The sequence below is a fragment of the Manis pentadactyla genome, chromosome 10, assembly GCF_030020395.1.
Source record: "Manis pentadactyla isolate mManPen7 chromosome 10, mManPen7.hap1, whole genome shotgun sequence".
Taxonomy (NCBI): Eukaryota; Metazoa; Chordata; class Mammalia; order Pholidota; family Manidae; genus Manis; species Manis pentadactyla.
Window position 1 is genome coordinate 75,010,316 of NC_080028.1, and position 24,980 is coordinate 75,035,295.

The 24,980-nt window shown below is 45.3% G+C and overlaps 1 protein-coding gene across 5 annotated transcripts in view; it reads right to left on the reverse strand.

Moving 5' to 3' along the window:
- The window catches only part of TMC7 (transmembrane channel like 7), a 70,420-nt gene extending 68,131 nt beyond the window's left edge, over positions 1-2,289 (reverse strand). For 3 of the 5 annotated variants that reach the window (XM_057486983.1, XM_036917087.2, XM_057486982.1), the window contains exon 1: positions 1,593-2,288. In XM_057486983.1, the coding sequence (XP_057342966.1) occupies positions 1,593-1,659 (67 nt within the window). In that variant the 5' untranslated portion in view covers positions 1,660-2,288. Of the gene's footprint in view, positions 1-1,592 lie in introns of all 5 variants that reach the window. The other 2 variants (XM_036917086.2, XM_036917088.2) reach the window with 2 other exon arrangements.
- Between the last annotated feature and the right edge of the window lie 22,691 nt (positions 2,290-24,980).

Genomic DNA, 24,980 nt, shown 5'->3' on the forward strand with positions numbered 1-24,980 from the left:
GACCTTGATATGTTGGAAGGATGGGAAGGCAGCCAGTGCAGCTGCAGCTCACAGGTTGAAGGAGGGTCATAAGTGATCAAAGGAGGGATCAAAGGAGGGATCAAGGCTTGTTGGCTGTCAAAGGAAAGCCTGGAATTTATTCTCAGAGCAGTGGGAAGGCACTGGCAAGTTTTAATTAAGAAGGGAAACAGTGTGATCTGTTGTACCGTTTAGGACGATGCACATAACCCATTCCGTAGAGGAGACTCCTCCTTTGTCTCTAGTCGCCTCCCCCAACTGTCCTCCCATGACGCACATACAGCGGGCGCCCCTGTTTACAAAGTGCTACAAAGTTACAAACACGGTTCCTTCTGAGCCTCCCAGCTATGCTGGGATATATAATTTATAAGGTTATAAAATATCGTCTGTTCGAGAAACGGGGGAGACCTTTTGATCAGAAGGGCCAGTTATATATATCTTCATAAAAAGATGCTTAGAGAGTCCCCTTAAACACCCAGCAAAGATTCAAAAACGAAGAATTTCACCCTCTGTATGGGAAACCAGGGTTGGCATCCTAAATGTGAAGGATTGTGCTAAAATAAGAGGGAGAAAAGTAGAAACCAACTAGAAAAATGCTTGAATGGCTATTATTGAAAGACTGGAGTTAAGCTAATGCCAGTAGTATCAATTATGAGCCAGAAAATAATTAGCATCAAGCCTGGTCTGACTTCTGTTTTCTGATTCCAGCAAGTTCCCAGGATCTGTGATCCTTCTAAATGTTTGATTTTTTTTTCCTCCTCCTCCTAGATGTTGAGAATAATACAATCAGAAGGCCCCCATGCCCAAATCTACCTCATGTTTTACTGTAAACCTTTGTAACAAAGCCACTGTCTTCAAATTGAGATAGAGAAAACACAGATAAAACTCACAGCAGGGTCTTGCGTCTCGAGGGCAAATATAAGATTAAAATGCTACAGGGAAGCCTGCTTGGGTGCTGGCAACTTTTCTACCTTTACTGGGTGGCAGTAATACCTATTTGTGTAAAAATTCATAAAGCTATAAATAAATACCCAAAGAAAAGGATTCTAATACTAGGCTGGCTACCCTTTATCATGTCTTTCTATGTACCAGGCACCATGCAAGGCACTTCACACATTTTCCTCTCAACTAATCCCAACATCCTGTTCCCATATCACTACAGAAGAATTCGATTCTCTGGAAAGGCAAGTCGCTTAACCAAAGATCACATAGCAATAAACAGCCGAGGCAAGATTCGGTGCCAAGCCCATCAAATTGTAAAGCCTGAAATATTGGGAAGGCAGGACCAGCACGTTAGGGCTGGCGAGGATCTCACAATCTTTTCCTATAACAGATAAAGTTCTTTAGAGCCTGGCCCCGGATCCCTCGGCCAGTGATGAGAACGCAAACCCACTTTCCCCGGGTCTCCCACTCTGGTGCTCCTTTCGGTAGGGCTGCGCCCTCTGGACCGAGTGTGAATGGGCTGGAATAAGCTCCACACTCCCGAGTGTGGGAGAGCAAGAATAAGAAAGGTCTGCTTTCCGCCGAAGCCGGGCAGGTGGGGAGCAGGCTGGAGACCGGTCTCCGCCGCCTACCTTGGTGGAAGAGGGGCTGCCTGCTGGGCTCGCCCGGCGGGAGCGCACTGGCGTTGGACCCGCTCATGGCTGCGCCCCGCGCCCGCGAGAGGCCGCCGCGCACCCGCTCCGCCGCCGCCTCCCAGCCTTCCCTCCCGGAGCCAGGATTCCAGGTTCCGGCGCGGACGTCACAGAGGCCGGGGCGGGGCGCGCAGCCGGCCCTGCCCACGCCCGCAGCCCGCAGGACCCACGAGTGGCGGCGAGGGCGGAAAGGGGCCGTGGGTCCCCAGGGAGCCGGGATACGAGGCGCGCCTGGAGAGACTCGGGAAGGCGCCAGCCCGCTGCCTAGCTAAGCGCCGACCTCCCAGAAATCTTGCTAGAGTTTAAAAAGTGTAACAAAAATAACCAAGGCGCCAAACAAGTGTCTCTAGTAAGTTACCATTTGCGTACAAAAAGAAAAAAAAAGGCATGTTTGTAAATGCAAGATATCTATCCTTCCAGTGGGGAGCTGGGAGTTGGATGAGAAAGGTGCGGGGGAGTTTCACTCTGTGATGTGTTTATCTTACAAATTTTGCACCATATCCACGGTTCATTGCAATGTGTCTATCCACATACAACTTTACACTAAAAAGTAGTAGCCCCATATAAATAAATGTCAAATGATTAAAACATGTAATTCTATATACGTTTGTGTGTAAATTAACTACCAGATTGAATAAATAAATGGGGAGGTATAGATAAATCTCCTGTGCAAAAGAATTCCAAATACTTTATTTAGGTTCTTCAAGTGGGTGTAGCCCGACTTCCTGCTCTGAGCTTGGGCTGCGGTTAGTGACTTCCTCCCAGAGAACAGCGGGGGCCTCGGGTGGGGGTGGGGGGATGCGCAGGTGACTTGACCTGGATAATACCTGGCAAATACTTCATCAGACAGATGATCAGGGTCAAGGTGCACAAGATAACTCTTGTTGATGGTGTGCACCCTTGATATGCTGTGACCAGAATAACACTGTAACTGTGGGGTTTTTTTCCCCAAAACCCATAACCTCAGTCTAATCATATGAAAACACCAAACACCAACTGAGCAACATTCTACAGGATACCTGATTGGTATTCTGAAAAATTGTCATGTTCATCAAATACAAGGTAATTCAACAGGAGCCTGAGGAGACATGCATAATATAATGTGGTGCTGGGATGGGAATCTGGGACAGAAAACAGTAATAAGTGAAGGGCCCCCACCCATAAGATGGCGAACTTCCTGCTTCTCTTCAGGGTCCTCGGTTCCTGCCAGCACCACCTGAAGCCCAATCACCCCTTGCCCCCCTAATCCCAGCACCTAGCCAATAGCCACCAGCCCCGTAGAAGTAACACCACAATCACCCCATGCCCCTTCCTATATAACCCAGCACCTTTCCCTAATAAAGGGAATTCTCCAGTGAATTGCTGCTGTGTGTCGCTCCCTTCCTTTCATTGGTGCCGAAACCCGGGAGACGGGACACCCCAACTGGGCCCCGTCTTCCCCACCCCCGACACCAGCAGCAGCTTGCCCTCGTCCTCTTTTTCCGGCGCTGGCTCCTCACACTCACCACTCCTCTCTGGCCTTTGGGTAAGTTTTCCCCCGGAGCGGGCCACTCTTCCCCGACGAGGAGGGAACTCTCCCCGCCTCAGGCCTTCACGGCTGCGGCGGACCCTCAGGCCCCTCCTCCAACAGCCATAAACGAGGTGACTCCTTTGCGGGTGAGAACGCTCCCTTCCCTCCCCCTCCTCCTTCCGCCGAAAATTCCTAGTACCAGGTAACTCGGACTCCGGCACTCTGCCTTCTTAGAGAAGCCTGGGTGACGACCCACACTTCCTAAGAAACCGACTCGTATACGAGTTTCCGCAGACCACCAAGGATCATCGGGGACGCCCTTTGTCTCCTTGCGGTCTGTTCCCAGTCCGAGGATCCCCGTTCGTCTTCCCCTGTTTGTCTCCTTCTCTGTCCTTTAGCCATGGGAGCCTCCTCATCCCTCCCTGGAAGTTCACCTCTTGAATGCCTGCTCAAGCATCTAGCCACCCTCTCCCTGACGCCTGATATAAAACCAAAACTTCTCCGTAAATACTGCTCCCAAGATTGGCCGACATACCCCCTAGACAATAACAGCCAATGGCCCGCAGGGGGAACTCTTGATCCTAACATCACTCGCGATCTCTTTAACTACTGCCAGCGCCTGAAAAAATGGAAGGAGATTCCCTATACCGAAGCTTTCCGCCTCCTCCTCCCGCCCCCCTCGCAGCCGCAGCCTCCTCCTCCCCCCGCATCCCCCCAAGTTCTCCTAGCCTGCAAGCTGTCTCTCCCGCAGAAGCCTCCTGCCCACTCCCTTCCCCCTCCTCTCCAACAACCCCTCCCCCTTCCTCCCCCACCATCTCCTCCCCCACCTCACCCCCCTGCAGATCAAGCCTGAGCCTTTCAGCCCCCCTCTAACTCCCAGGAGCCTCCTCCGTCTTTGCCCCCATCACCTGTTTCTCCCCCACAGACTGAGCCAGAACCCTTCAGTCCCCCACCGCCGTGGGTCTCCGCTCTCGAGATATTTTTGCCTCCTGCTTAATAACAGGTCTGAAAAAGGCAGCTCGTAAAGTAGTCAATTTTCAAAAGCTCCAAGACATAATTCAAAGGAGTGAGGAGACTCCCTCCGAGTTCTTAGACAGACTCACTCAAGCCCTATTACAGTTACCAGCCTGGACCCAGAAATGCCTGACGGGAGACATGTCCTTATGACATACTTCCTAGTTCAAAGCTACCCCGACATTAAAGCTAAACTCAAAAAGTTAGAACAGGGCCCCGCTACCCCACAGACTGAGATCCTAACAGTGGCCTTTAAAGTCTTCCATAACCGGGAGGAGGAGAAAGAACGCCGTAAACAAAAGGCTGATCAGGCCAATTTCCAAATGTTGGCCCAGCTGATAAAACCACAACCTGGGCGCCCCTCTACAAACAAGCCCCCCCCAGGAGCTTGTTTCAAGTGTGGAAAAGAGGGACATTGGTCAAAGGCGTGCCCCTCTCCCAGATCTCCTACCACCCCATGCCCCAGATGCCACAAAAAGGGCCACTGGGGGTCTGATTGCCCAACCACCCGAAGGGGAGGCTGGACGAACAACCCCCATCCTAAGCCTGCCGTAGTGGGGCTGGCAGAAGAAGATTGATGGGGCCCGGGGGCTTCTCGCCTGACCATTTCCATCACCAAGCAGGAGCCCAGGGTTACTCTAATAGTAGACAGTCGCCCCATCTCCTTCCTCCTAGATACAGGAGCCACCTTCTCAGTCTTGCGAGAATACCGGGGCCCTACCATGCCTGCCATTACTCCTATAGTCGGGGTAGGAGGTAAACAGATTTTCCCATTTAACCCCCCCCTTTATGCACAATCCAAGACAATCCCATACCTTTCTCCCACTCCTTCCTGGTTATGCCCCAGTGTCCCATCACTTTACTAGGACGGGACATCCTTTCTCTCCTCCATGTTTCCATAACTATATCCACTCCCACAGCCCCCAGTACTCCCTTTCTGATGGCCCTCATAGCTGACGTCCCCCCTCTACCCAATGAAAGCTCCAGTTCTGCCCTCATACACCCTATAAATCCCAAAGTTTGGGACATTACAAGCCCCTCCGTGGCTCTATGTCCTCCTGCCTCTATCAAATTACATGACCCCTCTTAGTATATCTGTCAGGCCCAATACCCTCTAACCACTTCAGCCCTCATAGGCCTCCAACCCATCATTCAAGATCTTTTAAACAAAAATTACCTCAGACCCACTCACTTCCCATTTAATACCCCCATATTAGCTGTTAAAAAAACCAACGGATCTTTCCGCCTCGTCCAAGACCTTCGCATCATCAACATGGCCATCGTCCCTATCCATCCCTTAGTCCCAAATCCATACACCCTTTTATCGCAGATCCCCGCCTCGGCCTCCCACTTCTCAGTCCTAGATCTCAAGGACGCATTTCTTTTTTATCCCTCTGGACCTCTCCTCCCAAGATTTTTTCGTCTTCACCCGGACGGACCCATACACAAGACATTCTGAACAACTCACTTGGACAGTTTTGCCACAAGGCTTCTGAGATAGTCCCTATATTTTTGGACAGGTCCTAGCTCAGGACCTCAAACAGTTTTGTCATGATCACTCCGAGTCCACCTTATTACAATACGTGGACGATCTTCTACTCTGCAGTCCCTCGTGGGAAGAGTCTCAACTTGACACTGCCTCCCTACTTAACCTTCTAGCTTCCAGAGGTTACCGGGTATCCCCTGTCAAAGCTCAAATCTCTTCCCCTTCTGTCACTTACCTCGGATTCCTTCTATCTCAACAAAGAAAGTCCATTACCTTAGACAGAAAACAGCTCCTCTCTGACCTGCCCATTCCCAAAATCAAGACAGAAATCCTTTCCTTTCTAGTCCTGGCTGGGTATTTTATAGCGTGGATCCCTAACTTCTCCCTGTTGGCAAGACCCCTATACAACCTCAGCAAGGGCCCCCCTGAAGAACCATTATCCTCCTCACCCCGACACTCCTTCATTAAGCTCCATCGAGCCCTTGTGGAAGCCCCAGCTCTCCATCTTCCTGATTTGTTGAAGCCCTTCTCATTATACATTCATGAGAGGTCCCGTCAAGCTCTAGGAGTCCTAGGCCAATATTATGGCCCATCCTTTGCCCCAGTAGCTTATCTTTCCAAGCAATTAGACCCCACAGTTTGGGGATGGGCCCCCTGCCTACGGGCATTAGCCGCTGGACAGCTCTTGCAGAAGGAAGCTCATAAACTGACATTCGGGGCGCCCCTTAACATTCTGTCCCCACATCACCTAAAGGATCTCTTAACCTACAAAAGTTTACAGACTCTCCCTCCCTCCAGACTCCTGACCTTACTGTCTTCTTTCCTCCAAAATCCCGTTCGCCCCCTTTGCCATTCATACCCGAATCATGACTTTTTCCTCCTTTACTGCTCCCTCGCTCTCTCTCGCTTTTTTTCCTCATTCCTATTGTCTTCCCTGCCACCCCAGCCTCCTTTGTATGGCGATTCAAAGTCAGACAGACTTACACACAGCATCAAACAAAAATTACTGCCCTCATTGCCACATGAGACTGCCCTCTGAAAGGCTGCTCCGAGCCTTTATACCTCCACTTTCCTCCCTCCACCGAAGTGTTCACTAGCAGCTACCTTTATTCTCCCTACCTCTGCTTCCTCTATGACCAAAAGCAAGCCTGTTGCAGGCGATGGCCAGACACCTACGGGGATGTCCCTACTGGTCTTGCGCCATTCACTACATGGGTAACTCCCAGTACCCACAGTATTACTCCTCCAACCCATTCTCTACAATACTAACAAACCCCTTCCTCACCTGGCTGTGGCCATTGCAGGCCCTATAATAATCATTCTTCTCACCTGTCTCTTCTTACCCTGTATAATAAAGTTCATTAAATCCCAAGTCGGTAAAATCTCTAATCAAACTTTCAACCAGCTTTTACTCAGGAACTACCAGCTTTTAGCCACAGAAGATCCCTCACCCTCACGTAACCTCCTCCCCATACGCTGAGATGGACCCCTCTCTCCGCTGGAAACTGTTCCTGGAAACAATGGCCGCAGACGCCTGGCTTCTGGCACCCGTATCCTCTTGGCACCATTAGAATCAACAAGTCCTCGACCTATGGTTACAGGGAACCTTCATTGATTTCCAACCTGACGAAGTCCACATCTACTCATCCTTACTGTGGGGAGTCCTATCAACCCTTTCCTCCCGGTCCTCAAGCCCTCACTCCCTTCTCCGCCCCCGTTCAGCAGGAAGAAGTCAGAGAGAAAGCAACGTCCACAACCCCATAGAGGAGAAAGGGGGGAATGAAGGGTCCCCACCCATAAGATGGCAAACTTCCTGCTTCTCTTCTGGGTCCTCGGTTCCCGCCGGCGCCACCTGAAGCCCAATCACCCTTCGCTCCCCTCCCAATCCCAGCACTTAGCCAATAGCCACCAGCCCCGTAGAAGTGACACCTCAACCAGCTCATGCCCCTTCCTATATAACCCAGCACCTTTCCCTAATAAAGCGTAATTCTCCGGTGAATTGCTGCTGTGTGTCACTCCCTTCCTTTCAATAAGTAAACAAGTCTGAGCAAAGCAGAACCTTCAGATAATAATGTGTCAATATTGTTTCATCCACTATGAGAAATATACCTTATCAACATAAGATCATAATAAACAGAGAAAAGGGATCTGCTGTGTCTAAAAACTCTCTGTACTGTTTTCAGAATTTTTCTGTAAGTCTAAAACTATTCCAAAATAGGAAGTTTTTTTTTTTTAAATTATTTCCTAGCTCAAAATAAAGGCTATTTTTGTTGTACTCCTGGGTGGAGTCATTAGATTTCAAGCTAGTTTCCAGTCATTCCCTGAGTGAGCTGCCTCAACTCTGAGCCTCTGTTTTCTCACTTGTAACCTGGGGGTCTGGGCTGTGGTGAGAATAATCTGTTGAAGTGCCTGGCAGAGCATAAGGGTGAGGGGAGCCTAATCTTGGATGCCAACACCACACTTACACAAAAGAAAACCTTAACAAAGCCACAAATAAAAAGTAAAATCATGGAAGTACTAAAAAAAAAAAAGAAGTACTTTTTTGTTTTTAAGTATCACAGAGAGGAAGGCTTTATTAAGTTTGACCCAAATTCAGAGGCCAAACAAATATGATAAATTCAACTACATAGAAATTTTAAATTCTGCAACATAAGTAATGACATTTATACAAGGATATTCCTTGCAAATTTGTTTGTAATAGCAAAGACTGGAAGCATCCTAAGTCTCCATATGGAAGAGGCTGGTTAAATAAGTTTTGACACATATATCCATCTATTATGTAGACATTGAAAGTTCTACATATAAATGTCTATAATTAATTGTAAAAAGCTAAAGTGCAGAAGGAATGTATTAAGTAAGCTACCATTTGGGTAAAGAAAGAATAATATATATATGTTTGTAAATGCATGGTATATCTCAGGACAAGGATGGGGGACTATTTACTGATTATCCTTTTTTTTTTACAGCATAGATGTATTACCTATGTATGGATTTTTAAAAATTACCATTAAGGTCTGTGGCACAGAGGAGTGTTGATGAAAGATGGCTATTTTCTATTGTAAGACTGCAATATCCTCATTTGAGGCCACCTCCCATTCCCAGCTCACATATCTGGAAGGGGATGGATGTGTTACTATGAGTCCAGGCTTGTGACACTCACTGCCCGACAGGCCAGCAAGTGGGGAGACAAGATGTTGGGGCAAGGAAAGTGACTATTCAGAAAGCCAGCTGACCAGGAAGATGGCAGACTCATGTCCTAAAGCACCATCTTAACTCAGGGTTGTTTGCAGGCTTCTTTTATGTCAGGGGAAGGGGAAGCAAGATGGGGAGCAAGTTAGGAGGTGACTGAAGGCTGCAGACACCTGGGTGCCATCAAGTGTTCAGCGGAGAGCTGAGAAGCTCCATGTCCTTGCTTAGATGACTCACGCCCACTTAGGTTTGGTCACAATGCTCTTAAAGCTCCTGACAGAGAGTTGTCATGTGCGCACATACTTTGCTACCTCCTGGAGGAGGCAAGCTTTGGGTCAGGAGCTATTTGCAGAAATCTCAAACTGAAGCAAAATTCCTTTTGATGATCAACAAGTCTACAAGCAGGCTGCAGGGTTGAGCAGAAGCCCTCTTCCTCTTTTTTCCCCTTTTGGCCCAAAGGTTAAGGCAGCAAGGAGACAAATACAGTGTGAATGCAGAGATGCCACTTTTTCACTTGGTTACAGGGGAACCCATTTTCCGTACAAATGGCAGACAGAATGGGGTGATGGCACATGGTGATTGGGCGGTGACCCTAGGGAGGAGCTCAGAACTCCAGGTGCTAATCTCCCTCCTGCCAGTCTCACCTGGCCCCTGGCTTGCCACTGTGCCCCCATTGGCACTTCTAGCACTTCATTTTTACTACTTGTTTTGTCTAAAAGAGGGGTAGAGTGGAACTGCTCCTCTCCCCTCCTCCCCTACAGCCCCCAGAGGATCACCGAATCCCAGCACTACCACCTCCACCAAGGCAAGGGTGGCTTCTTACCTGTCTTGCTGCCTTGTCCACCCAGCAGTCAGAGCCAACTTCTCTGAAAGGAAATTGATCTTGTCATTTTCCTGCTTAAACACCCCCTCATCTAATGATTTCCTCTTGCCACTTAGAATACACATTCACTCTCCTTATCATGTGTGGACCAGGCTTTGCAGGATCCCGCCAACCCCATTTCCTACCCACACCACTGTCGCTGGCTTCTAGAATGCACCTAGTGTGCTCCTGCCTGCAAGTTTCTCCCTGGAACTATACATGTGCCCCTGATTTGGTCTGCTCCTCCCATCTGTTAAAAAAAAAAATTCATCCAAGTAAATTTGAAGATCTAATTGGCTTGGTTAAGTGATTCATGAATCGGGCAGCATCCCCTTTAGCAAGCAGAGAGATGCTCCCGGGATCTGTACAAAAAAAAGAAGGGATTGTTTCAAGTAAGGTCACTTTCTCTTAGGGAGGAGAGCAGGGGGCCTTATAATGCAGATTACCTCCATATTCTTTTAAGGAAGATGGAGAAGATTCATGTGCCAGATTATTTTAACAATGATGCTAACCAGAAAATTCATGACTGACTACACTTCTGGGAAAGGTTGAAACTGTAATTGGGTTTCAGTATTGGGCCCCGGTTTGGTGACTTGGCCTAGCAGAAGTGACCCTATGTTGGGCCTGTGTCTTTTAACACTTCACATGGCAAAATATGGCCGCATTGCAGCCCCAAGTTTACATAAACCCCGAAGACTGGGTCTCAGTCGCAATTCCCAAATCTGGGATGGAAAACCTGATATACTTGACTTAAATCAAGAGTATATTCCCTGTCCCATCTACCATGTTCTTAATGCAGGTTGTCCTGGTACAAAGAGGGCTCCTGGAACATCCTACAGCCCCCACCAACTGTCATTCCACAAGCTGTCTTCAGCAGAAATGCTTTGTAAACTGCAAATCTCTAAATAAATGTTAATATAGTAGCTGTCAGACTGTCACTCTGATTGGCTGCATGAACTTCTTTATCTGAAATTGATTGGGGGTTGTAAAAGGGTCTCCAGACTCTGGGTCAGCTCCTGATGAAATTTTCTCTGGAAACATGGAAAATAGTAGAATGAGAGAGAGGGAATCTCTTTCTGGTATAAATTGCTGCATGGTGTATAAATTGCTTCATGGCTTGTCTAGAGTCATTTTAAGGGTATTGTTAAGGGTAGATTTTAAGGCAGATTGCAAAGGAACTCAGAAAAGATCAAAACACCTCTGAGGTCAGGAGAGGTCGGCCACTTTTAGTTTTCCAGGCTCCTGGCTGCCAGCAAGGGGCACTTGAAAGGTTCCCTCCCTGCTGGAGAGAGCTCAGCCGCTTTGTAGAGATCTCAGTGTTTATAGTCCTGCCTCCCCGTACATCCAAACCTGTCACGTCCTTCCCAGGAGACTCAGAGAGACACTACTGGCCCATCTGGAAACACTTCCTTCCCGCATCCCAGATCCCACAACTGCAGCCCTAAACCAGACTTCTCACAAAGCGCAGACCATCCCCCCATCTCCCAGGGACAGTACAGCTTTAATCCCCTCCCTGCCCAAAGCCACATCCAAACAAAGGCTGAGATGGGTATTCCCCAGGGGCTGCTCACAAGCCTGAAAACCAGCTGATAAAGACCACCAAGGCCAGTGACTCTTCTGTGACTGAGGAGGAAAAACTGCCGTCAGCTTTATTTGCACACACCATCAAGCTGCAGAGTACAGGACCATTGCTACATTAAATTTTTATTACAAACCGCTGCGTGTATGTTTATCTGTGCTTTAGAGTGTGTCAAGTTTTTGCAAAGACCTCTTTCTTGGGAAGGACTGTTTTATTCTGCTGTGTTGTCCTCCTTTTCTATGTTACAATGTCCTATTTGCAGAGAATGGTGATGAAGAGCATGGGCTCTCAGCCGAACAGACTGGATTTGAGGTAGAGTAGGGACATAGAACAAGTATCATGATTAATTTTTCCTGCCTATGATGAAAAATGCCAAGATATAAATAGTATAGTGGAACAGGAGGGACTCCCTCTTAAGGCTAAGGTTCCATTTTAAAAACCAGGGAGTTAGTGAAAGTTTCTGTGATATGACTGCCCTTGCACTGTTCACCATGTAAGAACTTATTCACTATGTAAGGACTTGTTCACCATGTAAGAACTTGTTCATTATGCTTCAGAAGATTGGAGACTGTTGAGAATTAGGCTTGGGGTTGATGAATGATTGTACATTCAGTCCCCTATACAGAATTTTATTGTTGTTAACAACCATTTGATCAATAAATATGAGAGATGCCCTCTCAAAAAAAAACCCAAAAAACCAGGGAGTTAGAAGGTAAGATTCTTAATATATTTTATGGTGATTAGCCAACAATGGACCCTTTCTTAAGGCAGGGCAAGCTGTCCTAAATTATGTTTCCACCACTTGAGGGTAACCATTACTTGGAGAAGAACAGGATCAATAAATTCCTTGTGTTAAGTTTATCTTACAGAGTATCTAGAGGACTGACTATGGATGATGACATGATACCTCTCACCAGAGATAGATGACATGAAACCATGTCAGCCTACACTCCCCTGGCCCTTTACCCCATTCTTGAAATCCTTAAAAGCCCAAATTCTCAACCTTTAAATGTGCTTCCTCTCTGAATTCACCCATTCTCCCATCTGAGTGTGTACTGTCTTATCAAATAAACTTCCTTGTTGCATAAGCCTAATGCACTTCATCTCTGAACTCTTTTTCATGATAAAGACAAGAACTTGCCCGGCTCCATCTCCAGTGGTAAATGTCTTTTTCACTTTGGTGTTTCATTTAGTTTTCTAGTCTTAAATACAAGCCACCTTGCTCTCTCTTCTACTTCAGACAAGTAGGGAAGGGCTACTGAAATCACTGATTTGGGTTCACAAGTTCCCGTCACCTGGGTGATTCAGATGGGACTGCAACTGTACAATCATATTCTTCAGCAACCCGCCCACAAATTCTTTTATTTATTTTTTGCTTTGGGAAGTTCTCAGAACATAATCGCACTCCATCCAGTGGTCTGTGGCTCCCCCAAATCCTGGGGTGGTAGGGACTTAGTTCCCATGCTGTGCAGATTCAGGTGGACACTGGAGGCCAGATGACCCTGGCTTTAGGAGTTGGCAAGAGATTTTTTTCCTATGCTAAGCAGGAGTTCACTGGACTTACCTTCCCTCCCTCTGTTTTTCCTTGCTCTCTGCTGCCTGCTCGGCTGCTGTCATCCACTGTTACTCTCACTTTAATGAATTCTTTCCTTACCTACACTGGCCAACCAGTTCACAAATTCTTTCTTTCAAACACTGTTTATTTTATTTTATTATTTTTTTGTTATCATTAATCTACAATTACATGAAGAACATTATGTTTACTAGGCTCTCCCCTACCCCAAGTCCCCCCAACAAACCCCATTACAGTCACTGTCCATCAGCATAGTAAGATGTTGTAGAATCACTACTTGTCTTCTCTGTGTTGCACAGCCCTCCCCATGCCCCCACCCCCCACATTATACATGCTAATTGTAATGCCCCCTTTCTTTCCCCCCACCCTTATCCCTCCCTTCCCTCCCATTCTCCCCAGTCTCTTTCCCTTTGGTAACTGTTAGTCTATTCTTGGGTTCTGTGATTCTGCTGCTGTTTTGTTCCTTCAGTTTTTCTTTTGTTCTTATACTCCACAGATGAGTGAAATCATTTGGTATTTGTCTTTCTCCACTTTTCTTATTTCACTGAGCATAATACCCTCTAGCTCCATCCATGTTGCAAATTGTAGGATTTGTTTTCTTCTTATGGCTGAATAATATTCCAATGTTTATATGTACCACATCTTCTTTATCCATTCATCTACTAATGGACACTTAGGTTGCTTCCATTTCTTGGCTATTGTAAATAGTGCTGCGATAAACATAGGGGTGCATCTGTCTTTTTCAAACTGGAGTGCTGCATCCTTAGGGTAAATTCCTAGAAGTGGAATTCCTGGGTCAAATGGTAAGTCTATTTTGAGCATTTTGAGGAACCTCCATATTGCTTTCCACAATGGTTGAACTAATTTACATTCCCACCAGCAGTGTAGGAGGGTTCCCCTTACTCCACAGCCTCGCCAACATTTGTTGTTGTTTGTCTTTTGGATGGTAGCCATCCTTACTTGTGTGAGGTGATATCTCCTTGTGGTTTTAATTTGCATTTCTCTGATAACTAGCCATGTGGAGCATCTTTTCATGTGTCTGTTGGCCATCTGAATTTCTTCTTTGGAGAACTGTCTGTTCAGCTCCTCTGCCCATTTCTTAATTGGATTATTTGCTTTTTGTTTGTTGAAGTGCATGAGCTCTTTATATATTTTGAATGTCAAGCCTTTCTCAGATCCGTCATTTACGAATATATTCTCCCATACTGTAGGGTACCTTTTTGTTCTATTGATGGTGTCCTTTGCTGTACAGAAGCTTTTCAGCTTGATATAGCCCCACTTGTTCATTTTTGCTTTTGTTTTCCTTGCCAGGGGAGATATGTTCATGAAGAAGTCGCTAATGTTTATGTCCAAGAGATTTTTGCCTATGTTTTTTTCTAAGAGTTTTATGGTTTCATGACTTACATTCAGGTCTTTGATCCATTTTGAATTTACTTTTGTGTATGGGGTTAGACAGTGATCCAGTTTCATTCTCTTACATGTAGCTGTCCAGTTTTGCCAGCACCATCTGTTGAAGAGACTGTCATTTCCCCATTGTATGTCCATGGCTCCTTTATCAAATATTAATTGACCATATATGTTTGGGTTAATGTCTGGAGTCTCTAATCTGTTCCACTGGTCTGCAGATCTGTTCTTGTGCCAGTACCAAATTGTCTTGATTACTATGGCTTTGTAGTAGAGCTTGAAGTGGGGAGTGAGATCCCCGCCACTTTATTCTTCTTTCTCTGGATTGCTTTGGCTATTCAGGGTCTTTGGTGTTTTCATATGAATTTCTGAACTATTTGTTCCAGTCCGTTGAAGAATGTTGTTGGTAATTTGATAGGGATTGCATCAAATCTGTATATTGCTTTGGGCACGATGGCCATTTTGACAATATTATTCTTCCTAGCCAAGAGCATGGGATGAGTTTCCATTTGTTAGTGTTCTCTTTAATTTCTCTTAAGAGTGTCTTATAGTTTTCAGGGTATAGGTCTTTCACTTCCTTGGTTAGGTTTATTCCTAGGTATTTTATTCATTTTGATGCAATTGTGAATGGAATTGTTTTCCTTATTTCTCTTTCTGCTTGTTCATCGTTAGTGTATAGGAAAGCCACAGATTTCTGTGTCTTAATTTTGTATCCTGCAACTTTGCTGTATTCCAGTATCAGTTCTAGTAGTTTTGGAGTGGAGTCTTTAGGGTTTTTTGTGTACAATATCATGTCATCTGCAAATAGTGACAGTTTAACTTCTTCTTTACCAATCTGGATTCCTTGTATTTCTTTGTTTTGTCTAATTGCTGTGGCTAGGACCTCCAGTACTATGTTAAATAACAGTGGGGAGAGTGGGCATCCCTGTCTTGTTCCCGATCTCAGAGGAAATGCTTTCAGCTTCTCGCTGTTCAGTATGATGTTGGCTGTGGGTTTGTCATATATGGCCTTTATTATGTTGAGGTACTTGCCCTCTATACCCATTTTGTTGAGAGTTTTTATCATGAATGGATGTTGAACTTTGTGAAATGCTTTTTCAGCATCTATGGAGATGATCATGTGGTTTTTGTCTTTCTTTTTGTTGATGTGGTAGATGATGTTGATGGATTTTTGAATGTTGTACCATCCTTGCATCCCTGGGATGAATCCCACTTGGTCATGGTGGATGATCCTTTTGATATATTTTTGAATTCGATTTGCTAATATTTTGTTGAGTATTTTTGCATCTACGTTCATCAGGGATATTGGTCTGTAGTTTTCTTTTTTGGTGGGGTCTTTGCCTGGTTTTGGTATTAGGGTGATGTTGGCTTCATAGAATGAGTTTGGGAGTATCCCCTCCTCATCTATTTTTTGGAAAACATTAAGGAGAATGGGTATTACATCTTCTCTGTATGTCTGATAAAATTCTGAGGTAAATCCACCTGGCCCGGGTTTTTTTTTCTTGGGTAGTTTTTGATTACCGCTTCAATTTCTTTGCTGGTAATTGGTTTGTTTAGATTTTGTGTTTCTTCCTTGGTCAATCTTGGAAGGTTGTATTTTTCTAGGAAGTTGTCCATTTCTTCTAGGTTTTCCAGCTTCTTAGCATATAGATTTTCATAGTAGTCTCTAATAATTCTTTGTATTTCTGTTGGGTCCAGAATCAGAAAAACATTTCTGATTCTATTGATGTGTGTTGATTCTCTTTTTCTCTTAATAAGTCTGGCTAGAGGCTTATCTATTTTGTTTATTTTCTCAAAGAACCAACTCTTCATTTCATTGATTTTTTTCTATTGTTTTATTCTTCTCAGTTTTGTTTATTTCCTCTCTGATCTTTATTATGTCCCTCCTTCTGCTGACTTTAGGCCTCATTTGCTCTTTTTCCAATTTTGATAATTGTGACGTTAGACTATTCATTTGGGATTGTTCTTCCTTCTTTAAATATGCCTGGATTGCTATATACTTTCCTCTTAAGACTGCTTTTGCTGTGTCCCACAGAAGTTGGGTCTTTGTGTTGTTGTTGTCATTTATTTCCGTATATTGCTGGATCTCCATTTTAATTTGGTCATTGATCCATTGACTGTTTAAAAGTGTGTAGTTAAGCCTCCTTGTGTTTGTGAGCCTTTTTGCTTTCTTGGTACAATTTATTTCTAGTTTTATACCTTTGTGGTCTGAACAGTTGGTTGGTAGGATTTCCATCTTTTTGAATTTACTGAGGCTCTTTTTGTGGCCTAGTATGTGGTCTATTCTGGAGAATGTTTCATGTGCACTTGAGAAGAATGTGTATCCTGTTGCTTTTGGGTGTAGAGTTCTATAGATGTCTATTAGGTCCATCTGTTCTAGTGTGTTGTTCAGTGCCTCTGTGTCCTTACTTATTTTCTGTCTGGTAGATCTGTCCTTTGGAGTGAATGGTGTGTTGAAGTCTCCTAAAATGAATTGCATTGCAGTCTATTTCCTCCTTTAGTTCTGTTAGTATTTGTTTCACATATGCTGGTGCTCCTGTATTGGGTGCATATATATTTATAATGGTTATATCCTCTTGTTGTACTGAGCCCTTTATCATTATGTAATGTCCTTCTTTATCTCTTGTTACTTTCTTTGTTTTGAAGTCTATTTTGTCTGATACAAGTACTGCAACACCTGCTTTTTTCTCCCTATTGTTTGCATGAAATATCTTTTTCCATCCCTTGACTTTTAGTCTGTTCATGTCTTTGGGTTTGAGGTGAGTCTCTTGTAAGCAGCATATAGATGGGTCTTGTTTTTTTATCCATTCACTGACTCTATGTCTTTTGATTGGTACATTCAGTCCATTTACATTTAGGGTGATTATTGATAGGTATGTACTTATTGCCATTTCAGGGTTTAGATTCGTGGTTACCAAAGGTTCCAAGTTACTTTCCTTACTATCTAAGAGTCTAACTTAACTCACTTAGTATGCTGTTACAAACACAATCTAAAGGTTCTTTTCTATTTCTCCTCCTTTTTCTTCCTCCTTCATTTTTTATATATTAAGTATCACATTCTGTACTTTTTCTCTATCCCTTGATTGACTTTGGGGATAGTCAATTTAATTTTGCATTTGCCTCGCAATCAGCTGCTCCACCCTCCCTACCATGATTTTACTACCTCTGGTGACAGCTATCCAACCCTAGGAACACTTCCATCTATAGCAGTCCCTCCAAAATAGACTGTAGAGATGGTTTGTGGGAGGTAAACTCTCTCAGCTTTTGCTTATCTGGAAATTGTTTAATCCCTCCTTCAAATTTAAATGATAATCTTGCTGGATAAAGTAATCTTGGTTCCAGACCCTTCTGCTTCATGGCATTAAATATATCATGCCCCTCCTTTCTGGCCTGTAAGCTTTCTGCTGAGAAGTCTGATGTTAGCCTGATGAGCTTTCCTTTGTATGCGATCTTATTTCTGCCTCTGGCTGCTTTTAACAGTCTGTCCTTATCCTTGATCTTTCCCATTTTAATTACTATGTGTCTTTGTGTTGTCTTCCTTGGGTCCCTTGTGTTGGGGGATCTGTGGATCTCCATGGCCTCAAAGACTATCTCCTTCCCCAGATTGGGGAAGTTTTCAGCAACTACCTCCTCAAAGACACTTTCTATCCCTTTCTCTCTCTCTCTTCTTCTTCTGGTATCCCTATGATGTGAATATATTTCCGCTTGGATTGGTCACACAGTTTTCTCAATATTCTTTCATTTTTAGAGATCCTTTTTTCTCTCTGTGCCTCAGCTTCTTTGTATTCCTCTTCTCTAGTTTCTATTTCATTTATTGTCTCCTCCACCGTATCCAACCTGCTTTTAATACCCTCCATTGTGTTCTTTAACGATTGGATCTCTGACCTGAATTCATTCCTGAGTTCTTGGTTGTCTTTCCGTACCTCCATTAGGATGTTGATGATTTTTATTTTGAACTCCCTTTCAGGAAGAGTCACAAGTTCCATATCATTTAAATCTTTCTCGGGTGTTGTATTAACAATTTTACTCTGGACAAGGTTCCTTTGGTGTTTCATGTTTGTATATGGAGCCCTCTAGTGTCCAGAAGCTCTATTCTGTAGCTGCTGAGCCCCTGAAGCAATGTCGGGGGTCACAGGGGAGCGGTACTGGTGCCTGGGGGTAGGAAAGAGCTGTTCCCCGCCCCCCAGCTGCTGTGCCTCTCTCCACTGCCTGAGCCAGTGGGCTGGTCACACAGGTATAAGTTTTTGTCCCAGAGCAGGCAGATATGGATCCCTGCTTTCCACAAGCAGCCGAATCCCAGTGTCCCCAGGACTCTGCCTGTATTAACTTTCCAACCCAGTAGTCATCCGAGTCTCATGAAAGCACCATGAAATGTAGGTTTGTGCTCCCAGAGCAGATCTCTGGAGTTAGGTGTTCAGCAGTCCCAAACCTTCCACTCCCTCCCTGCTCCATTTCTCTTCCTCCTGCCGGTGAGCTGGGGTGGGGGAGGGGCTCGGGTTCCACGGAGTCACAGCTCTGGTACATACGTTACCCTGTTCGCTGAGGTCTGCTCTTTTCTCCAGGTGTGTGCAGTCTGATGTCGTCCTCTTTCCTGTTGCTCTCTCAGGATTAGTTGTGCCAATTATATTTTCTAATTGTATCCAGTTTTAGGAGGAAGCCTCTGTCTCTCCGCTCACGCTGCCATCTTTAATTCTCTCTCGCAAACACTCACGAAGTCTTCCTTGATCAGAGTCAAGAACCGTCTCCCAGATTGAGGTCTCACCTAGTGTGCAGGACTATCTCCCTGGATTGGATTTTCTGACAATGGGTTCATAGCTGGTTCTGCCACTCGTTGGCTGTGTGATCTGAGGCAAGTTGCTAACCCTCACTGTGCTTGTGTTTTCTCATCTGTCAAATGATTCTAATAACAGTATCTATTGCTAATGGGGCTGGGACTAAAGTAAATCAGGCAGGTACCTGGGTGCAACATTTAAAGAGACACTCAGGGTTTTGCAAATGCAGGATTGGTACTTGAAAGCTAGAGTCTCCAGCCATCCACATTACTCCTCTCCCTGCACCCTAGTCTAAGCCCAGCTCTTAAGGTTGTTGGAATGGTTTAATGAGATCATCTTTGTAAAGCATTAAGAACAGTGACTAGCCCTTGGTAAGGGGTATATAAATGCTTGGTAAATATACTAAATTCTTTTCATTAAATGTTTGTGTTAGTCAATGGTAATGTTTTTTCTTCTCTTTATGTAATTTTTCCTAATATTGGCCATATAAAAAACAAAAACTGGTGACCCTAAATAGTTCGCAAAGTTTGCTGGAGAAATCTCATTGCTTTGTATACTTCCTATTTCATCACACTAGGAGGCACATGATGTCAGATTGTCCTGCTATTGGTGATGTTAAGTTTGTTTGCCTTGCTGAGGTGTGAGTTTGGGAATTTTAAAGCACCAAGTTTGGAATATTTTGACTTGCTAACATGCTGGTTATATCTGTAAATTATATTCCTTTTGTTAACATTTATGATTCTCCTTTAGGCTTCTTTCTCAGGGTCAAGATTTGGATTTACCAAATCTTTGCAATTTCAAAGAAGTCAAATACCAGAGCAGTTTGTGATGATCAGCATGAAACAAACAGTACTTGCACATTAAAGAAACCTGTGGGTACTTAAAGAAGAGATCTAAGTCAACAACGCCAATGGGGTAAACCTAGTGTGACACAACTTCACTTGTTAACTGAATTCATTCAAGAGGAAAGAGGCAAATCCAAATTGTGGGATGTTCCTATGAGGCAACTAGCCTGGATGTTTCAAAAATGCCAATATCTTAAATGACTAAAAAAAAAAGAAAAGGGACAAATTAAAGATTAAAGAATTAAAGAAGGGTAAAGGAGAACAGATTGGAGGAGGATAAAGATACATGAAACTAAATGCAATTTATGATCCTAGATTGGATTCTGGCCTTGGTTCTTCCCCATGTGATCTCCACAGGGCTGCTTGAGCACCCTTCCAACATGGCGACTGGCTTCTCCCAGAGTGGATGAATCAAGAGAGAGCAAAAGGCAGAAGCAGCAGAGTGTTTTGTGACTTAACCTTGGAGGACACATACTGTCATTTCCACAATATTCCACTGGTTTCACAGATGGGCCCTATCCAGAGAACAGACCAGTGTGAACACCATGGGATGAGGATCACCGATAGCCACCTTGGAGGCTGCCTGCCACAGGTACCTACCTCTCAGGACTGTGGTCGCAATTAAATGCACTAATATATGCAAAAGATTTCAGGCTAATCCTCTCTACATGGTAAGTACTTATAATTGTTTAGCTTTTGGTATTATTTGCCCACAGGATAGCAGTTACTCTTTCTTCAGTGACATATCACTGTCACAGTTTTTAAGGTAATAATTTTTCAACCTTTAATTCAGGATGCCCCTTAGAATAACCTATGGGATTTTCAGTTTAATGGTGCCTTTAAAAAAAATTTTAAATGGTTTTTGAATTTATGAAAATAATATTTGTTCAACTTCACAGAAATATGCATAATATGCTTGTTGCTAAAGACACAGAAACAAAAAGAATGAAAAGTAACATCCCTCTTCATATGCTATTTTGTTTCCCTCCCCAGGAGTAATCATTTTTAAGTTTGTATTCTTTTGACCATTTAAACTTACTTCATAGATGTGTTATACTAGTATTCAGTAAATGGGATTCTAGAGTATATGTGGGTCAGAGATTTAGAAATCAGTTGAACAGTTTATCTGGGGAATTAGGCATGTTATGTCAATTTACATGACAGTCTCCAGCCCCCATGGCTTGACCATTGGCAGTTTTTTCCTAGGGATTAGGGGGGTGTTTCCATAGTTTGTGATTCCACGTAGGATAGAATAATGGAATCGTGACAAAGTTTGTTCACCAAATAGGTCATTTGGCTCATTTCAAATCTACAATGCAGTTTTGGGGAAAGCTTGTGAGCTTTGAAGTCAAGGCAAGTCTGGATTCCGGCTGTGATGCTTACTAGTGGGGTGACTTCCTGCAAATTTTGTTTCCCTTTGTTTGCTTCAATCACTATCTCTCCGCCTCCTCAGTTTGTAAAGCCACCTCATGGAGATGTTAGATGAGGTCATATACGATGTCAAATGCCAGTCGGGCTTCTAGTCTGAGGTTTTAAGTCTAGGCGAGCACATCTGGTTATCGCATCTTTTGGACACAGTGAAGGACTTCCCACAAGGAGGCGCAAGTGAGCAGATAGGAACGGATTGTTGCCCTTGGGCTGAGCACAGTCCAGAGGCTCAGAGGTCACCCTTGTGTTTTTTTCAAGCATCCCTACAGTTTGTAAACACCATCCTCTCAGGAGATGGCAGAATAAAATTATGCCTTAGATGTAATGAGTGCTCCAGGGTGTCACAACAGCTCTGCTCTGCCTCTGGGGAGCCTGCCTTCCTGTTACTACAGAATTTTCATGGCTGTTCTCTTCCCAAAAGCACTGAGTCAAATCCCTTTTGTGACCAGGAACTTTAGTTTCACCATCATTAGAATAGATGGCATCATACTTTCCAGTCCCTCCCATTCAGGTTCGCTGTAGGAATTTGGGCAGAGTTGGGGCCACTCAAGAAAGCAATCAAATGAACACCAAGTAATGCTTACATCTCTAAAAATAATTTTTTAAAACCACCTAATCATGACATTCCAGATCTCATCTCCTTTAACCTTCAGAACAGCCCTATGAGGTGGGTACTATTATTATCTCTATGTGATGATTGAGAAATGGAGACACAGAGAGGGCTAGCAATTTCCCCAGTGTCACACCTCTAGGGAGTGTTGGAGGCAGGTTTCAGTTTTGTCTGTCCAAACTCCACAGCTCATGTATCTAACCACTGCCCATGTAGCCTTCTGCTTGAGGAAAAAGACTCCTGGACTTGGAGTCAGAAGAAATTGTTGAATCCCAGTTGCTTTATTTTTTTAACCACCGTGTAAATTTGTGCTGGACACATACCTGGTTTCATCTGTTCTCCCTGAAAATCTGGGGTCTGGGGAGAATATGACACTCCACTATTATACCTCTCACAGGGTTGTGTAGGTGCCAAATGTGATAACAGGGTGAATGTGCTTTGCCAACTGTAAAGACAAAGTCCCTGCCCTTGAAAAGCTCCCATGCTACTGGAAGGATGCAGACAAGACACACACGCACCTATAATGTGTTGTGTGGGGTAAAAATAATCAGGAAAGGGTAGGGAAAGACCCAGGCTGGGGGCAAGGTGCAGATGTCATTAGAGGGATGAGAAGACGGCTGAAGAAGTCTGAGGTGAAGGAGATGAGGGAGTGGGTTATGCATATTTCAGGGGGAATGTCAAGCCCTGAGGCAGGAAAGTGCTGAGTGTTCTAGAACAAGAACAAGAAAGTGCTAGAGCAGAATGAGGGAGGTGGGGACTTGTGGGGGGTGAGGTCAGAGAGATGATGGAGTAGAGCATGGAGGGCCTCACAGATCATTGTAGAGAATTTGACTTGTACTCTGGGTCAGGTGGGAGCCACTGAAGGGATTTGAGCAGAGGAGGGGCAGGATCTGATTGTGTTTTAACAGCATCACTCTGACTGCTGGCTTGGGAACAGAGATGGAGGGACCAGGACTCATACAGGGAGACCAGGAAGCAGCCAGAGCAATGTCTATTCAAGTCCTTTGCCCATTTTAAATCTGGTTATTTCATTGTTGTTGAGTTGTAGGAGTTCTTTACATATTGTGGATTTTAACCCTTCATCAGATGAATGATTTGTAAATATTTCCCCCCATTTCTTAGGTTGCTTTTTCTAGTCATTGCACATTTGATTTAACAGACATGTCACATCTGACCAGACTGTCAGCAGTGTGAGGTCACTGACAGTATCTGTTCGCTCACCACTCTGTTCCCCTCTCATCTAGTCGTCAGAGGAGTTCACTAAGAGGATGTGACTGCTGGTTGACTGTGGAGCTGTCCCTGGCAATAGGAGGCTCTTCACCGCCCCCTCTACTCTTGCAATGTAGGTTCCTCTCCATCCCCACAGTAGGAGCTGGTCTCAAGGACGCAGCCTTGAGAGAGTAAGGTGTGGTTGACATCACTGGGATGCTATATGTAACTGAACCCTGTTAAGGCCCAAGTCTTAGTCTTCCCCAGATGTTCTGAAGGAAATCAGTAAGTGCTGAATAAATTCTGGACCAGAGAACCAGGAGAGGTATTTGGGAACACCCTACAGGTTCCTGCCTAAAACCAGTACTATCGAATATTGGTATGAAAGAAGAGACCTAATTTTAAGTTTTCTAGTAGCTGCATTTTAGAAAAGGAGAAATAGGTAAAATTAATGTTAATAAAAATATTTAAACAAACTATATTAAAAATACTATCATTTTAACATGCCATCAATTTAAAACTTGCTAATGAGTTCTTTAAAAATTCTCTTTCGGTCCTGTGTCTTAAGAACATCGCATTTCATTGGAGCCACCATTTCAGATGCTCCATATCCACGTGAGGCTAGAGGCCAGAGTTTTGGAGAGCTCTGCCCTAGCTCGTGCTAGGCTCTGGGCCCCCGGCATGTGGCGGTCGCTCGAGGGAAGGAAAGGTTGAATGCAGAGCGGGGAGAGTGAATAGAGGCCGATGCCAACAGGTGCACTAACTCAGCGCTCGCAGGAACTTGGCTCGATTCCAAGGAGAAAGCGCTCGGGCCTCCAGGCAGGAAGTCCGGCTCCTGCTCCAGGGAGCTCAGCCTGCGGGTTGCCCCGGGCGAGGGTACCCGACGTGCCCTGCCAGCGAGCCGACGCGGCTGGGCTGGAGCGCCAGGGGCAGGGGACCAGCAAAGCCGGCGGGCGGGGAGGCGGCTTCCCCGGGGCCCGGCGCCAGCGCCGCAGCTGTCCTCCCAGGTATCCACGGAGAGGGGGCGGGTTGGTGGAGCCCCCTCCCCGCTCCGAGAGGGGATCGAGGGGAAGAGCGGGGCGAGTCCCCAAGGCCGGGCGGCGGCGGGTGTTCAGGGGAGGCAGCCGTGGCGGGGGAGGACGGGTACGAGAAAAGCGGGGAGAAACACCCGGGGCGGGAATCGGGGAGTGGAAGCCCCGAGGCGGCGGCTTCAGCCCCAGGCGGCCCCGCGCTGCCCCGCGTCGGGAGAGCTCCGGAGCAGTGACCCAGCCCTCCGCCCCGCGTAGCCTCCACCGCGCCTGTTTAGCGCTCACCCCACGGCGCCCTGTGCGGGCAGCTTTTCTCCGCGCCCGAGCGCGGTTCAGAGCGCCCGCTCTGGAATTGCAGTTTCCGCGCTCAGCGCCTCCCGGCGAGTTACCCTTTCTAGGCTCCAGTGCCCACACCCGTAAAAGAAGGGCTAAATATAGGACGTCTCTCCTAGTGTTTCTGTGAGCTTTCTGTGTGCTGGGGCCCCAAGAAGTGCTTCCTAAGTGTTAGACGTCCTTTTCGCTGAAATAATCTCTTGAGATAGGGTCTACTGGTCCCATTTTACACGTGAGGAGATTCTGGCTCAGACAGGATTAGTAATTTGCTTACAGCAACTGGATGGGAACAGCAGGGTTTGAATCCAGGAGTCGAACTCTGGATACTGACATTAATGTCTAACCCAAGTCCTGCTATTTCCTAAAAGGATGAAGGGAGGTGGAGTAAGCTGTTTCTGAAACCCCCATCTCCCTGTCTGTGAAATGGGTACAGTAATGGACTAGTACCTGACCGATTGATTATTGAAGATTAACAGAGCTAACACA